This window comes from Jaculus jaculus, chromosome X, assembly GCF_020740685.1.
Source record: "Jaculus jaculus isolate mJacJac1 chromosome X, mJacJac1.mat.Y.cur, whole genome shotgun sequence".
NCBI classification, from domain to species: domain Eukaryota; kingdom Metazoa; phylum Chordata; class Mammalia; order Rodentia; family Dipodidae; genus Jaculus; species Jaculus jaculus.
This window is the reverse complement of record NC_059125.1, coordinates 103,051,458-103,069,249: the sequence shown is the minus strand read 5'-3', so window position 1 is coordinate 103,069,249 and position 17,792 is coordinate 103,051,458. Positions and strand designations below refer to the sequence as shown.

General features: G+C 40.2%; 1 protein-coding gene across 1 annotated transcript in view; it reads left to right on the top strand.

Moving 5' to 3' along the window:
* Gucy2f (guanylate cyclase 2F, retinal) overlaps positions 1-17,792 on the top strand; it is a 110,896-nt gene that overhangs the window by 49,813 nt on the left and 43,291 nt on the right. The window contains exon 7 of the mRNA XM_004659141.2: positions 234-323. Coding sequence (XP_004659198.1) covers positions 234-323 — 90 coding nt within the window. The remainder of the gene's footprint in view (positions 1-233; positions 324-17,792) is intronic.

Here is a 17,792-nt window from a genome sequence, read left to right as displayed (position 1 = left end):
TGCATGCATGTAATTGTTTTCCTGTCTCAAGTTCACTGGAGATTTTTAGCTTCAACTTCTTTTATGAGATCCTTTTAGCTTAAACTACAAAATTTCCATGGAGTAGAGTGTGGCAAAGGAAGGAAAAAGTCTATTTGAGTTGTTAATATTACTCAACACTTCAGTTGGAAGAGATATTACTCTAAAACTGTCAGTGACTAAGTCTTATCACTTTCTCTACCTTTTCTTTCTAGGGTGACTGGGTGTGGCTGAAAAAGATCCCCCTTGGAGATTTTGGGGACACTAAATCCATCAAATCAAGTGCAAGTGACGTGTTTGAAATGGTATGAGAAACCCTCATTGATATATATATATATATATATATATTCCTACTAAAATCAATGCATTCTCTGAAGTAATATTAGCTGGTTAGGAAGAGCACTCAGTAAACCAGTGCAAGGAACGTGCAGGGTTGTTACTAGCCATGTATAATCTTGGGACACGGATAAAAGTATAAGAATCAAAGAACGAGATTTGGAATCAAAGAAGGGGTCACATTATAGTTATACTGTGTATTTATTTTTCCAGGCAGGGTCTCATGTAACTATGGCTGGCCTTCAAGTCACTATGTAGCTAAGGATAACCTTGAACTTCTGATCCTCCTTCTATTACCTGGGATTTTAGGAATGTGCCACCATATCAGGCCCATTCACCTTAATATTCTTGAAGAACTCAGTTCATTTGTTTGGTAGATTGTCCTTCCTTCCAATGTTCTCCATGATTAGTCTATTCAGCTTTATTCACGTAACTACAGAAGTGATGGTGGGTCATTATCAGTGCACCTCCTCCCACAAGAATTACAATATTGATATCCCATTATTGGTGAATGATGTTAACTTTGGCTACTTGGCTGAAATGTTGTCTACCTACATTCTCTATTAGTGAATTATGTTTTCCCCCATTTAATTTATACAAAACTTGAAACAGCCTACTCTTTTTCTGAGATAGGATCTTACTCTGTTGCTCAGGCTGGCCTCAGTCTCATAGTGATCCTCTGTATTAGCCTTCCAAGAGCTGGATTGCAGTTGTTAGCCACCACCATGACCAGCTCTTTCTATTAATTGTGTGTGTGTGTGTGTGTGTGTGTGTGTGTGTGTGTGTGCGTGTACTGGTGTGCTGGAATCTCTTGGTGTTGCAAACAAACGTCCAGCTTTAAGTTGGTGCTATGAAATTCAATTGGGGCAGGCTTTGCATGCAAGTGTTATCTTCACAGTCTTCTTTTAAATTTTTTAAATGTCTTGCTCTTAGTCAATGTCATACTTACTGATTTTAGCCTCCATTGATTTTTTTTTTTTTTTTTTGAGATAGGGTCTCACTCTCTGGTCCAGGATGACCTAGAATTCACTATGTAGTTTCAGGGTGTCCTTGAACTCATGACAATCCTCCTACGTCTGCCTCCCAAGTGCTGGGATTAAAGGTGTGTACCATCGTGCCCCACTTCTCCATTGACAATTTTATAATACCAATCATTTTATAGGTAGTATAAGGAATAGCCTTTCTCCCCTGTTGTTTGTTTTACTTAAGCCTTATGTATGCATAGGATTTTTTTTTAAGTTGGTTACAACATTTAATATCGATCTGTCTGCATTTCAAGTGGGAATCCAACGTCATAGCAATCATTTTGTTTTCCTTTTTCTGATATCTGCAAGTTCCTTCTTTAATATTGAGAAAACTGCCTCCATTATTTTCATGACACCTTGTCATGTGTTCTCTCCATTGACGTGTATGACCATATCAGGTAGAAAATAACTCAACACTAGAGGGAAGGCCAGGATATTCCAGATGTTACCATGTTCAAACTCTCTAACTCCTTTTTAGTGCTTTTATAAACGAAGAGGTAGATCCGACCATACTTTCACTGTGTGTCTGGTACTATCTTGAAGACTTATATACATTCATGTACTTGAAGTGCTGAGACAGGGTACCATGGATCAAAATAGAAACAAGGTCTTGATGAACCAGATGTAGATGTAAACAGAGCATAATGAGAGAGATGTCACTAGAGAGGAAACAACTGGGGTCAGAATTCCAAAATTTTCAACATTTTTTAACATACCAACTGCTGCAAGTGTATCCAAGAAAAGTCAGGTTGTATTTCCTACTTTCATATTCTTCCCTGTCATTTGGAACTGTCTAGTGTGTTTTCTACACTTCTTAAAAGACATATGTAGAGTATCTGGAGCCAAACACACACACACACACACACACACACACACACACACTTAAAGCCAATTCCATTCTATTTTAGCACTTTCTCCACTTCCTATTACTGTTATGCACTCTTTCCATTAATTTTCTCTGATGTATCCCTCCCATTCACTCTTTCTTATTTGTTGAATATTTTAGTATCTGACTCATGATCCTCCTCTATACTACAAGACCTAACATTATCCTAGTAATATCAATGTCTGCATAGAAAACCAATTGCTTTGATTATGTGCTTCTTTGCCATGTCATTTATAGTAATCTGCTCTTCCATTTTAGTTTGATAAACCATTGCAGCCATCATACCTTGGGCTTCTTTCTTGTCTCTAACTGCTACTGAATTGCTTCATTGACCTCCAGAATTATAAATTCAACTGTTCCACTCTGACTATAATCTGCTTTAGATACAGTGTAGTCTATGTGACCAAATCAAGACTTTAATCTATTGAGCTCTACTTTCTCCCAACCCGTAAGCTTGTCTTTTGTTTACTTTCTTTTTTAACTTATATTGTATAATCCATCATTTAAACGAACTTTTGCTTATGTCTTTTTGATCAGACACTGTTGTAAAACTCTAGTCCTTAGGTGATCTCAATACTTAACTTTAGTCTGTACTTAAATAGCCAAAAATTATGGCAGAAACTCATGAAGCAAGCTATATTGTTTGCAGTATAAAAGCATGGTTTGTTATATATAAATTCCCTTTAACATTGTCTTGTAAGCCAATTACATTTCGTTGGTTAATTCACATTTATTTATTTATTTATTTATTTATTTATTTATTTATTTATTTATTTATGAGAGAGAAGGAGGAAGAGAGAAAATGAGAGAGGGAGAGAGAGAGAAACAAAGAAAGAGAGAATGAGCATGCCAGGTCCTCTAACAACTGCAAATGAACTCCAGGTGCATGCACCCCCTTGTGCATCTGGCTTACGTGGGCCCAGGAGAGTCAAACCAGAATCCTTTGGCTTTGCAGGCAAATGCCTTAACCACTAAGCCATCCCTCTAGGCCTGATTAATTCAGTTTCTACAACTCATACTTCATAGCTTCTCCATTCTCCTCAAATCTCTTGTGGCTTTCCCTTTCTCTATTTATACTATTATAAACCTGGGAGATGTGATCATCACCTTCTATTAGAGCTCCCACAACCATTCATGATTTTAACAAGAGAGAGAGACCAAGTGAGCACATACCAGTACCTCAAGCTGCTGCAAATGAACTCCAGATGCATGTACAACTTTGTGCATCTGGCTATAAGTGGGTATTGAGGAATTGAACCTGGATTATTAGGCTTTGCAGGCAAGCTCCTTAAGTACTGTTACATCTCTCCAGCCCTTTAATATCTTTAGAATCTGTAGTGATGTCCACCTTTTTTTTTTGTGGTAGGGTCTTCCTCTAGCCCAGGCTGACCTGGAATTCACTCTATAGTCTCAAGGTGGCCTTGAACTCATGGCGATCCTCCTACCTCTGCCTCCCAAGGGCTGGGATTAAAGGTGTGTTCCACCACGCCCGGCCACATTTTCATTTTTGATATTGATAAGTTATGTTTACTTTTTTTCTTTTCAGCTTTGCTAGAGGATGTCTATTAATCTTTTTTCCCAAAAATACCTTAGATTTTATTATTTTGTGTTGTATGTCTGTCTGCTTCCTATCTCACTGATTTGTATTTGTTTTTCTTACTTTTACTTTCTTATGGTCTAATTTATTGCTCTTTCTGCTTTTTTAGTTAAAAGCTTTGATAGTTAATTTTAACATTCCTTTTTTTTTTTAATAGTGACAACTGCTATGAATAGTCACTACTTAAGCAGGGCTTCAGCTATATTCCAGGGTCTTCCCCTTCCTTCCTTCCTTCCTTCCTTCCTTCCTTCCTTCTTCCCTCCCTCCCTCCCTCCCTCCCTCCCTCCCTCTCTACTTCTTTCTTCTCTCTCTCTCTCTTTCTGTGGTATGATATGTGTGTGTATGTGAGTGGTGTTTGCATGTGCTTTCTGTGGTATGACATGTGTTTGTATGGTGTATGCATGTGTGTGTACAGGTGCGCATGCCCCAAGTGCACATGTATGGAGGCCCAGAGGAGAATGTTGGGTGTCCTCATATGATGCTCTTCTGTTTGTATTCTTGAGGAGTCTCTCACTGAACCTGGAGCTACTATGTTTAGTTAGACTGGCTGGCTAGAAATCCCCAGGGTATGCTGTCTCTGCTTCCCATAGGACTGGGATTACAAATCTGTATGACCACCTCAACCTTTTTATGTGGGTGTTGGGGATTTAATCTTAGCCTACCTTAGGCCATTTCAGACTCTCATGCTTGGGTGTCAAGTGCTCTTACCTGCTGAGCCATTTCCCAAACCCCTTTCTTTTCTTATTTAAAAGAGGTTTTCTATTATTTTAACTAAAAATATATACAAAATAAACAGAATAGCATATCAACATGTATGTGCTCTAACATTGACTCTCAATAGTGGTCAGTATTCTCTGATTATTATTTCATCTATATTCCTACCAATTCTCTATATCATCAATGCAGTTAGAATTTTATAGATTTTATTTTTGAAATGCCTATATTTTCCTCTAATATTATATTATAATGACATGGTATAGAATAAGAATTATAGAACTATGGTAGCTATAGCTTGTTTTTTGCTGACTGGAAGAGAATAATGTACTTTACACCTCCAAAAGGGTTATAAAAAAGGAAAACAACTTTTTTTGCAACATTAACCATATATGGTCAGCAAATCCTAAAATATTTACTATTTCACTATTAGTGCCATTACAAAAAAAGACTCTGACCGCTGACATAAAACAATCCTTTCTCTCCACAAGGTTCCTCTTTGTCCCTTAACAAATTCGTGCTTCCCTGTCCACAGGCAACCACTGTACTGGTTTGCTGTTTGTTTCCTTTGATTTTGCTTGTCATATTACCACATGTAAGTGGAATTATACAGTATAAAGGCTGGTGTTCAGGCATCTTATTACATGCAATGATTCTTTCTATTTCTGGGTAGCATTTCTTTATATAAGTAGAACATAATTTATGTTCTCTTACTGATAATCATTTAGGCAGGATCCAGTTTTGGCTATTGGTGATATAGTGATAGGAACATTTTTGTCTGAGTGTGTTTTTATGACTACACACTTTAATTTCTCTCAGATAAACACCTAGGAGTGGAAATTCTACCTTATAGGAGAGTGGGCATTTAACTTGATAAAAAACTGTCAAGGCTGGGCGTGGTGGCGCACGCCTTTAATCCCAGCCCTCGGGAGGCAGAGGTAGGAGGATCGCCATGAGTTCAAGGCCACCCTGAGACTACATAGTGAATTCCAGGTCAGCCTGAGCTAGAGTGAGACCCTACCTCGAAAAACCAAAAAACAAAAAAAAACCCTGTCAAAGGTTTTTTTTTTTTTTTTTTCCATTTTGCTTTCATACATGAAAGTTGTGAAAATTCTCCTTTTTCTGCATCATTGCTAATGTTTGACCTTGCCAGAGTTTTTTTTTTCCCCCACTTGTGGGGATTGAATCAGGGTATTCTGCAGGGAGAATGTGTTGTATCACTGATCTACATCCTCTTCTTTGTCTTTTTTACTTTTGCCATTGTAGTGGATTTATAGGGTTATGCTACTTTTTATAAAAACTGTGGTAAAAAGTATACAACATAAACATTACCATCATAGCAGGTGCAGTTCCAGTGTTAAGTACATTTGCATGGCTCTGCATAGATCTTCAGAACATTTTATCTTACAAAACTGAAATTCTATACCTATTATACAATTCCTCTTTTCCTCCTATCATCCCCACGTGAACACATTTCTAGTTTCTGTTTTTATGACCTTGAATACTTTAGATGACTTATCTAAGTAGAACTGTGGGGTTCCCCGGAAGGGTCCCCGCTCAGGGCTGTCTACGGGACCCCAAGAACACTCACGCAGGACGCTCTCAATGCAAACCGCACGAGGTTTATTGATTCCGATGCATCGGGGCTCAACACAGATTCCTCTCGCAGGAGGAAAGGTGAAGAGCCCCTAACCACGTGTTTGGTCAGCTTATAAAGGCTGAAAACTATAGGTATGCAGAGTCATAGGGACTTTTCAGCCGTGGGTTCCCCTGATTGGGTGGGGCCCACGAGGCGGGCTCGTGAGGGTCCCTCTGATTGGGTAGGGCGTACAAAGGGCCAGGTCCTTATGGTATACTTTTTACAAAATGGAGGTAGTTGCATACTTTTTACAAAATGGAGGCAGTTGCAAAATGGCAGTTCTGTGATTCAGTGCAGTAGTAAGCAAGCCATATTACAGAAGCTTAAAAAGGCAAGTTAGCAAAGCAGCTAGAAAACAGAGCAGCAGAAATAGGGCAACTTTTATCCTTTCATTTCCCCCTTTTCTTTGTCATAATTCCAATCATGGAATTTCAGTTTCTGCAAGAGACTGGTACTGTTGTTTAAGTATCATGACTTGGACAGTGCTGATCCTTTCTCTAATAAAGGTAACTAATCTATTTATTATTCATGGACCAAAGGTGAAGAGGAGAATTAAGATGATAAGTGGCCCTAGGAAGGTGGAGATCAAAGTAGTCATCCAGGGGGACCTGGTGAACCAAGATTCATACCAAGACTGGTTCTGCTGTCTCTCCCGTTTGCGTTGTTCTAGGCTTCCTCGTACTTTCTGCAAGCTGTTTTCTACTAATCCAGTCTTGTCTGCATAGAAGCAGCACTCTTCTTTTAGAGCTGCACAGAGTCCCCCCTGTTGTAAAAATAATAAATCTAGGCCTCTTCTATTCTGTAACACAACCTCTGAAAGTGAAGAAACCGAGTCCTTTAGGTTCTGCACTCCTGACTGTAACTCTTGTAGATCCTTGTCTATTGCTAAGCTGAGTGGTTGGAGGTGACAAGGGAAGCTATGCCGGTGCCTGCTCCTGCAACACCCAACCCCATTATTAAGGGTCGAGATGGGGGGTTGTCTTGTTCTTTTGGCAGGTCAGCGGCAGATGTTTCTTCTGTGCGAGGCGATGGTAGTAACCAGCTTGATTGCAGAATCTACCTGACTCTTAATGAAACTGGTTAGTCATCTGAAGTCCCAGGGGCCAAAGGAGATAAGCAAAAGGAATCCAACAAAAGGGCCTAAAAGACTGGGAAGCAAAGTAGTTAGCCAGGGAGATGTGGAAAACCAATTTTTCCTCTAGATTTTTTTTTTTTTTAACTTTATCAAGGCTATTTTGTATTAGCCCAGTCTTATCTAAGTAAAACAACATTCTTCTTTGAGGGCAACACAGAGTCCCCCTTCCTTTAAGAATACCAAATCTAGCCCTCTCCGGTTTTGAAGTACAACCTCAGAGAGCGAGGCCAAAGAATCTTTGAGATCTTGTATCCCCTCATGTATGAGGTTAAGATCTCTGTCCACTAAGGCACTGAGTTGTGAAAAATGCTGTTGGGAGGTTACCAGCGAGGCAATGCCTGTTCTTGCTTCCATAACACCAAGTCCCAGGAGCACAGTCAGGGTGAGGGCAGTTAAAGGCTCTCTATTTGGTTTAATGGCAATGCCTTAATCTATAGTAGATGTAAAACTTTCAGAATCATGAATGAAAAATCGTGGCAAAACTATAACTACAACACAATAGTCCTTAGTCTGTAAAAAGTCCTTGTTGACAATAAAGGGAGTCAGCCTCATGGAACAAGCAAGATAGGAGTTACTAGGGGCTTTAGTATATATAAAGGAGTCATTGATAATAGCAGTTTGGTTGCATACCGGTTCAAGAGTCAGAGGAGGGAGCATATCAGGGCCTAATAGACACAGTCCGAGGCCGGAAATGGATGCAAGAGTAATACCCCCCTCTGGGGCAGAGTGCCAGAATAATCCCTCTGCACTGTTAGTAGACACAGGAGATGTAAGGATGGCAATTCCCTCATAAAAGGGAGGTCCTAGAACTCTTAATCTGTATGGCATTTCAACCAAGCTCTATAATTTTACTTGAGGAACTTTAAATAAACTTATTTTAAGTAAACTTTATCTATGACAACAGGAACGTATGGTATAGACAGTCTATTTCCCTTTTATTTCTCCCTCTTATGAGAAGACACTCTAACTGCTTTAGGGGACTGGGTCGAAGACATCAGATCTTTTACTACTTCCTGCTGAACGGGACACGAAGTGGAGACTTGTTGCAGTTAGAGAATCTCTCCTAGAGAGGGGAACTATTTTAATGTACCCCAGAGTGTAGGAAGATAATCTTGAAAGATAACTTTGGAAAGAATAAAAGTAAGGAGTTACTGAGAAGTGAACACACAGCAAACTGGTCTTTTTGCAGGTCGAGGGAATCCAGGTAGACAGGCTTGGATCATCTCAGGACCATCTGAGGATGAGCTGGCTGAGATTTTTTCAGAACTGTTCATTAAATGGCACAGTAGTATTTAACATGGCTTGTAAAACAGATGAGATGCTAGCAGAGTTATCAGAAACATATACATAACATTTAATCTTAATAATAAAGAGCTATTTTTTTTTAAATCTTTGGTTATACATTTCTCTCTGAGTGTTTAAGACCTTGTAGATAGCCAAAAGTTAATTAAGGATTAATTTTGGAGGTCATTAATGGCTCTCCAAAGAGACTTTAGGGACACAGGAGTAGCCCCATAGCTTACTGGTGTCTTTTGCCTGTTAGGATGAGTCAGGGCCATGCTGGCCAGGTAGTTTTCCCTTCTTTGGGAAGTCAGGAGGACTGATTGCTCCTCAATTGTGACTCTCCTGTTTTACATTGTACACCACTTTTGTTTGGGTCTCCATATCCTCCCTGCTCAGGAAGACAGGTGACTTACCAGGGGGCCAGTGTAGAAGTGTCCCATCATCTCCAGTGGCCTCATGACATGGGAGCACAGGCCAAAATATTGACACTTTTTACTCCGATGATTCCAATTGGCTTTGGCTTCTACATAGGTGATTAACACACTTAGAAAGGAAGTTACACCAGCTTGGATGTACATACATATAGAGCACATTTAATTACTGAAATAGACTTAACTAAAGCATGGCACAGGGCTTCTAAAATCATTTTGTCCTATCTTTAAAATTTTTGTTGTACTGTGGTAGCATAAGTCATATATATATCTGAGGTATAGAAAGTAGGCACATCTCCCATTTTAAATATCCAACATTTATAAGTATAGGCAGAACCTGTTACCAGTCTTGAAAACAGTACCAGTTGATTTATAAACTTAATTCATTTAACGTAGAAAACAAGTAAGACAATATAACATCTTAGCACCTGTGTGAAAACATCTTTGATTAGTTTAGATACCTGTGTGGGTACAAATTACCCAGAGAACATTGGAAACAGAACCGTGGAGTTTGATTTTTTTTTTTTTTTTATATGAGGACCATTGTTTGAGCATGAGGCTGTGCTCTAAAGTAGGGAATATGTCTTAAGGGTTAATTTTGTTATAAGCACTGGACTTAAGATGCCAAAATTGAGACAGTTACTTTACATATAACAGAGTAGAATCTGGTCTTTTCTGAGCCCAAACAGCTAGCTAAATATTAATATAACCCTTGATAAATCTTTTTGAAAGAAAAAAACATTATTTGACAACCAATGATTTTGGCTTAAACTTGATAACTATTGATTTCATGCACCACAGAAATTTTTATTAGCATAAAACAATTTTATGTTTTACCCATGACTTAAATTTGATAAAGCTCAAGCAAACTATCCCAACATACTTCAGCCTGAAAATTTCTTTCTTTTTCACATCCGCACATCTTCATTTACATACTTTAACATTCTGATCTAAGTACCACTCAAAAGACATTTTTAACAAGCACTCTATGTCCCAACATTGAAAAATTCCTTCCCAGTTTCTTTCCTTTTGGGGCATTCGCAAACCCAACATCCTCTTTCCTTGCAATACGTACATTGATCCTTCTCAAGGGGCTTCCTAAAGCCCTCGGGTTTTTTTTTTTTCTTTTTTTTTTTAATCACTGTAGCCAATATCCTATCTAAGTTCCTTTCTTGTCTTGCTTTTAATGTCTGGAGTGGACTGCCTTATCTATGTCATTGTTATCACTGCCTGTTGACCGGGAGAAGTAAGGTCAAAAGGAGTATATCTCTGGGAAGCCTCCATCAAGCATTCTAAAAAGATAGAGGGAGGTTACTTTAGCCAGATTCGTGGGGCGGCGAGCAGCCCCCCCTGAGACCTGCCATCAGAGCCTGGTGGTAGACTGTCAGTTGCTCCCTACCTTCTGCTGAGTTGTAATTCCATTCAGGTCGGGTGAGAGGGAATCCCACATCAATCTCATTTGGGAGCTAGGTAGGCTGCTCATTTGGGCCTGAGACATGCTAGGTCAGGGGGAGGACCAAAGGCTCGTACAGTGGAATCAGGTCCTTCAGTTTCTAGTCCCTGCAGTGGGCCCATCTCCTCCTCCCTCAGCCAAAGCTAGAGTGGGGAGAGCAGGCGGCTAAGGTGGGGGAGATGGAATCGGGGCAGAGGGCCACTCGGGAGGGTCCTCTATTTCAGGATATATTTTGGGCTGAGCCGAGGGGTCTGTGGCCATTCGGCTTGGTTTTCTCGTGGCTTGTTGGGCCACTGCCAGGACTTGGGAGCCTGACCGTGGCGGGGGTGGATCCAGGGCTTGACCCATGCTGGGGGATCCATCATTAGGCTCTCCCAGACCAGGATGTATGGCTGTTGATCTGGGTGAGAATGGGTCCCTTCTGAAAAACAATATTCTTAACAGCAGAAATAATGGTTAGATCAAATGCTCCCTCTGGCAGCCACTCAAAGGAGCAGAAAGTCTGTTATTTACCTTTTTATTTTTTTTTTTTAATTTTTACAGATAAGTCATGAGACTTACTTCTAACTTCAGAGAAATGAGATACCGTCAGAGTCAGGGGGGTCGTCATAGTCTGTCCCATAATTAGAAACAAGAGTCCACAAACAAACACAAAATAGATACTGACAAAAAGAAACCAAAAACCGTGACACCTCCGATGTGTCCAGAACAGAAAACCAAATGCAGTTTCAGATGGAAGATGCCTCTGTGGTTTCTCCTGAAGGAGAAATACACAATCTTCCTTTACCAGATAGGAGACTGTCAGCCACCCTGACTCTCCTCAGATCCTGGGGCGTCCCCCAGGATTGCAGCCTGTGGTCCTGCCAACCACCATTGTCAGGTCCTCACGGTCCTGAACAACAGCTGCCCAAACCGAAATTAAAACAGATCAGAGCAACAGAAATTACAGAAATCACTCAAACACTCAAACAAACACTCAAACAAGCAGCGCTGCAGACATTTACATTGTTTACCTCCAAGGGGGTCTCCGGAGTCCTGGGTGGATGTGCAAATCCCTGGACGAGTCCTCAATTGAAAGACCCCCAGAGGGAGACCTTCACTCAAGTCTCGAGATAGCATGCACCCAAAGACACACAGGAGACCCAACTTGCTGCAAAAGCATGAGGCTTTATTCAGGAAACCAGAGCTCTGGGGTCGACACATATCTCACACAGGAGACAGAGGTGTTGACTCTTTGCCATTTTTTCAGTAGTAAGTTTTTGATTTACTTCTTTACTAACCCTTTGTCATTTCTTGGGATGAATGTTAGGTCCATCAATCATAAACCATGGACATGTCTTATCAACAAAAATAAAAAACTGTATAAGATCCTTTTTCTTTACCCGTATTCCTCGCTCTCTGAGAGAGGCTTTTAAATCCTTTATGAAAGAAGCCTCTTTAGACAATGAATGGCCCATCTTGATGGGACGGAATGAAGAGGGAAAACTTACCAGGTCTTGCCGTCTTCTTGGGCGGAGAAGCGGTGACCCCGGAGCTCATGTGCTGGGGGCTTTCCGTCCAGCAGGGGTCCGTGCCTCGAGCCGCCACGTTGGGCGCCCGTCGTCACCAGGGACGTTCTTTCTGGCTTCCAACAGGATACGTTCCCTCTCCTCAGTCATGAAGAGGGTCTGGAGTAACTGCTGGCAATCGTCCCATGTGGGCTGGTGGGAGAAAACTAGGGATTCCATGAGTGCAGTTAATTTTGAGGGGTCCTCCGAGAAGGGAGGGTGGTTGGCCTTCCAATTATAAAGGTCTGCGGAGGAGAAAGGCCAATATTGTAGGGGTGGCAGAGGTCTCTGAGTTGGATCATCCCCTGGTAAGATCTGGGTTAAAGGTCCCTCCTCGGGGCAATCCAACATTAAACATAGTCCCTTCTCTCTCACATAGAGTTTGCCATTTTCCTTTCTTTATTTCAACAGATAAATTATGAGCTCAGCTCTTAATGTCAGTCCAGTGAGCTAAAGTCAAGTCCAAAGGGGTTGAGATAGTCTGTCCCATGTTGGAAGGGGAATAAAAGAGATAGGAGAACAAAAGGATCTGGAGAACACCGAGAACAAAGAGACAAAGGCGGCCCGATCGCTGCTCGAGTAAAAACGAAACTGAAGCAGATGGCGGCGAGCGGGACCCAGATGATGCTTCCCGACAGAGGCGAACTCGATCCGAGTTCTTCAGATAGGAGACAGAAAAACCTGTCTCCTGGGGGCAATCAGGAGCGTCCTCCAGATTGCTGGGTGGTGGTTCTCAGGCCCGTCAGCCCCAACTCAGAGCACCCAAAGGGAAGGCATCCAGATACTGAAACCGGTTGAAATCGAGAATTTTTCCAGAGGACAGATATAAAAGTACAGACATACACAGACAAGACGGGAGGCGCCTCTTACCTCTGAGGGGTCCTAGATGAGGTCTGGGGTCCTGTAGAGACTCCTGGCTGGCTCGCCAAATGTGGGGTTCCCCGGAAGGGTCCCCGCTCAGGGCTGTCTACGGGACCCCAAGAACACTCACGCAGGACGCTCTCAATGCAAACCGCAGGAGGTTTATTGATTCCGATGCATCGGGGCTCAACACAGATTCCTCTCGCAGGAGGAAAGGTGAAGAGCCCCTAACCACGTGTTTGGTCAGCTTATAAAGGCTGAAAACTATAGGTATGCAGAGTCATAGGGACTTTTCAGCCGTGGGTTCCCCTGATTGGGTGGGGCCCACGAGGCGGGCTCGTGAGGGTCCCTCTGATTGGGTAGGGCGTACAAAGGGCCAGGTCCTTATGGTATACTTTTTACAAAATGGAGGTAGTTGCATACTTTTTACAAAATGGAGGCAGTTGCAAAATGGCAGTTCTGTGATTCAGTGCAGTAGTAAGCAAGCCATATTACAGAAGCTTAAAAAGGCAAGTTAGCAAAGCAGCTAGAAAACAGAGCAGCAGAAATAGGGCAACTTTTATCCTTTCAGAACCACACACATTTATTTTACTTAGCATCATGCCTCATTATTTCTTTAAAATGTTTTTATTCAGGCATAATTAATATAATATAAAATTTATACATATTAGATATTTCTTTCATTACATTTTCACAATTGCATATTTCTAGTAACTAACCATTCTGCAAACAAAATGTTTATGTCCATCTCCCTTGAAAGGTCCCCTTTCCTCCTCATTTATTTTTCTTATTCCAAAGGCAACCATTGTTCTGATTTCTATTAACATAAAATAGTAATTTTCCCAATTATTGATTTCATATAGATGAAATGTTATAGTATCCTTTTGTGTCTACTTTCTTTGAATATTGTAAATTTTCAGATTTAATTCATAAATTTGCTCTATAATAGTATCTTGTTTTTAAATCATCTAAGTTTTTTTATTTACTTTGTACAAGGAATTAAATTCTCTGGCTCCATATGCTAGGCAAACACTCTACCACTGAGTTATATCTGAAAACCTCTTTTAGGTTCCTAAATTATTTGGATTATAACCCTGTGACACCAGACCAAGCTAGTAGTATTTTGAAATGACTATTCACAATTTATTGTTTTACTATTAACAGACATTTTTCTATTATTTTGGTGTTTTAAATAATGTCACTGTAATTTTTTAATACAATAAAAACATAACATAAAACAGCAAGTTCCTGTCTCAAAAAAGAATAAATAAATAAAATAAATAGCCATTATAACCATTTTAATTGCCCAGTTCATTAGTAAGTATATTCACATTGCTGTGATATAGATCTGCAAATTTTTTTTTATCTTGCAAATCTAGAATTCAGTACTCTTTAAACAAAACCTCTTCTTTTCCTCAAACCTAGTCTTCTGAAAATTACTATTCCACCTTCTGTTCCTATGACTTTTCATATTTTCTTTCTTTTATTTAACTTTTAATTTTATTGAACTGGGTTATAACAGATCACTTTCATTATGATATATAACGTACTTTAAGTCTACTTCCCACCGCCATTCCCAGCTACTCCCTCCTTGTGCAATCCTGTTCTCCTATTAGTCCCCTTTGATCCCACAGAGAAATTTGCTCCTAGTTTCATGTCATCTTTGTATACCTGATTTATGTATTTATATAAAGTCTAGGAAAGGCAACTGAGAGAAAATATACAGTATTTGTCTTTTTGAGACTGATTTAATTTACTTCATATGAGTATCTCCAGTTGTATCCATTTTCCTGAAAGTGACTTGACTTCATTCTTTGTTGCTAAAAATTTTCACTGTTCATATATATCACATTTTCTTTATTGCTTTGCTAATGGACATAGATTGGTTAGGTACTGTAAATTGTACTATAATAAGCATTGATGTGCAAGTGTCTCTCTGATATGCCAACTTGGATTCCTTTTAGTGAATACACAGGAGTGGTGTAGCTGGCTCATATGGCAGATGTACTTTTAGTTTTCTTAAAAACCTTCATACTGGGCTGAAGAAATGGCTTAGTGGTTAAGTGCTTGCCTGTGACGCCTAAGGACCCCGGTTCGAAGCTTGATTCCCCAGGACCCACGTTAACCAGATGCACAAGGGGGTGCACGCTTCTGGAGTTCATTTGCAGAGGCTGGAACCCCTGGAGAGCCCATTCTCTCTCTTTTTCTTTCTCTGCCTCTTTTTGTCTCTCTCTGTCACTCTCAAATAAATAAATAAAAAATAATTAAAAAATTAAAGAAAAAGAATGATATTAAAAAACCCTCCATACTGACTACCTTAGTGCCTAGATTAGTTTACATTCCCACCAGCACTGTCAAATGTTCCCAGTGGTTCACATCCTTGTTATCAGTTATTGTTATGTGTTTTCTATTAATGATTCTTTTAAAAAAATATTTTATTTATTCAGGAGAAGAGAGGGAGAAAGAGAGAGAGGGAATGGGCATGCCAAAGCCTGTAGCCACTGCAAATGAACTCCAAACACATGTGCCACCTTGTTTGTGTGGGTACTAGAGAATTAAACCTGGTTCCTTAGGCTATGCAGGCAAATGCCATAACCTCTAAGCCATCTATCCAGACCTTAATGATTATTTTGATCAACAGAACTTTTAGTTTCAAAAAAGTCCCTAAGTCTGATTTATTGTCATTTTCTGCCGCTCTCTCACTCTCACATTTGCTCTCTTTGTAGTGGGTTGTCATCCATTTATGATGATCTGTCATCCATGTTGAATTATTACTTGTAATTGAGGCTCATTTGTTTTTCATAGAGATATCCCCTTTTCTGTAATGATGGAGTAGAAAATTTACTTTCCCACCAAATTGACTTTGCAGCTTGGTAACCATATATGCCATGATGCCATGGGATGTTTTTGAACTCCCTATTCTGTTTGAATCACTCATTAGTATTTCCTAATATCTGTACTACATTTAATATATACATATATTATTGACAACTTCTATACTTACAGACAACAAACCATGGTATTTCACTCCCCTCTCCCTCTTCCCCTTCATAACTCTGGCTCTCTGTCATATCCCATCCCTCTCTTCATTAGTCTCTCTTTTAATATGATGTCAACATCTTTTTCTCCTATTATGAGGGCCTTATGTAGGAATTGGTAGGCAATGTGAGGTCTTGGATATCGAGGCCAATTTCTGTCTAGACAGTTGCATTGGAAGTAGTGGCACCCTTGCTTTGGCTCTTACATTCTTTCTGCCACCTCTTCTGCAATGGTCCCTGAGCCTTGGAGGGTGTGAGATGTTTCAGTGCTGGACACTCCTCCGTCCCTTCTTCTCAGCACTATGTTGCCTTTTGGGTCATCCCAGTGGTCATCGCCATCTGAAATGAGAAGCTTCTCTAACTAGAAATGAGAGTAACATTAATATATGAGTATGAACATTAAGTGTAGTGCTTTCAGGGCAATTTGGTGAGAGTAATACATGCATTTATCTAGACAAGAGCAGGCTTTATATGCCTCAAGCTCATGACATCCCCTGCCATAGGCTTTTGAATAGGTTTTCAGTACCAGGCATGTATTCCCTCCACAGTGCAGGCATTCAGTCCAATTATAGAGCATTTGGTTTCCCTCAGAGCAGACATGCCACTATAACACTTGTTCAGTCATTTGGCCTGTCTGGACAAATTTGAGGCTTCCAGTGTCCACTGTTTTCACTGCTGATGACTTCTGCCTCCCATAAAGCTGCATACAGTGCACCTTTTTCCAGCTTTTAGTTGGCTGGGGTACAGGGAGAAGGTTTTCTGCTCAGCACCAGCTTGATTTCTCAGTGACTTTGCCACTCAGGCATGTGAAGTCTTCAGCAATAGGGTCTTACCATCTCTTTCTCACAGGAAACCCTGGCAATAGCCTATAATGTTTTGGAGGCAACAGGGACCTCCCTGGCCAACAACTCACTGGAAGGTATCCCATCCCTGACACTGAAAATTTCTCATAAAAATGTATGGCCTCGGGCTGGAGAGATGGCTTAGTGGTTAAGTGCTTGCCTGTGAAGCCTAAGGACCCCGGTTTGAGGCTTGGTTCCCCAGGTCCCACGTTAGCCAGATGCACAAGGGGGCGCACGCGTCTGGAGTTCGTTTGCAGAGGCTGGAAGCCCTGGCGCGCCCATTCTCTCTCTCTCTCCCTCTATCTGTCTTTCTCTCTGTGTCGGTCGCTCTCAAATAAATAAATAAAAATAAATAAAAAAATAAAAAAAAATGTATGGCCTCTGTGTGTGCCATTATTCAAGAGAGTCGATTTTTCTATAACATATGAAAACCCATACCACGTTTTTATGATTATTATAGTTCTAGAGTAGGTGCTCCTGCAGTGAAGTAGTCTGATTATCTTGGGCTTGTTCTTTTCCAAAATTTATTTATGTTGATATATTCTTTGAATTGCTAATTGGTTGTAGAATCAACTTGTCTATGACTTCAACTCTTGTTGTTGATTGCAATTAACTTATAAATAATTTTAAGTAAATGGTCAAGTTATTGTGAGGAAGAGGAAGGAGAGTTGTGACCTTGAAGCCAACCTGGGCTGCAAAGCAGATTCTAGACCAGCCTAGATTACATAATGGAATCCTGACTCTAAAATCCCATAAATAAATGAATGCATAGATAAATAAAATGATCGTCTTAGCAGAATTGAGCATTCCAGTCCATTACTATGGTATATACTTTAATTTAGGTTTTAAAATTTTTTTCTCATTAGTTATTTGGAACTATTCCAAAATTAGTATATACAAGTAACCCATGTTCCTGACTTGAAGAGAAAGGATTCAATGCTGGGCTCTTACAGCTAATGTTATTTGTGTGTCATATACACATGTTC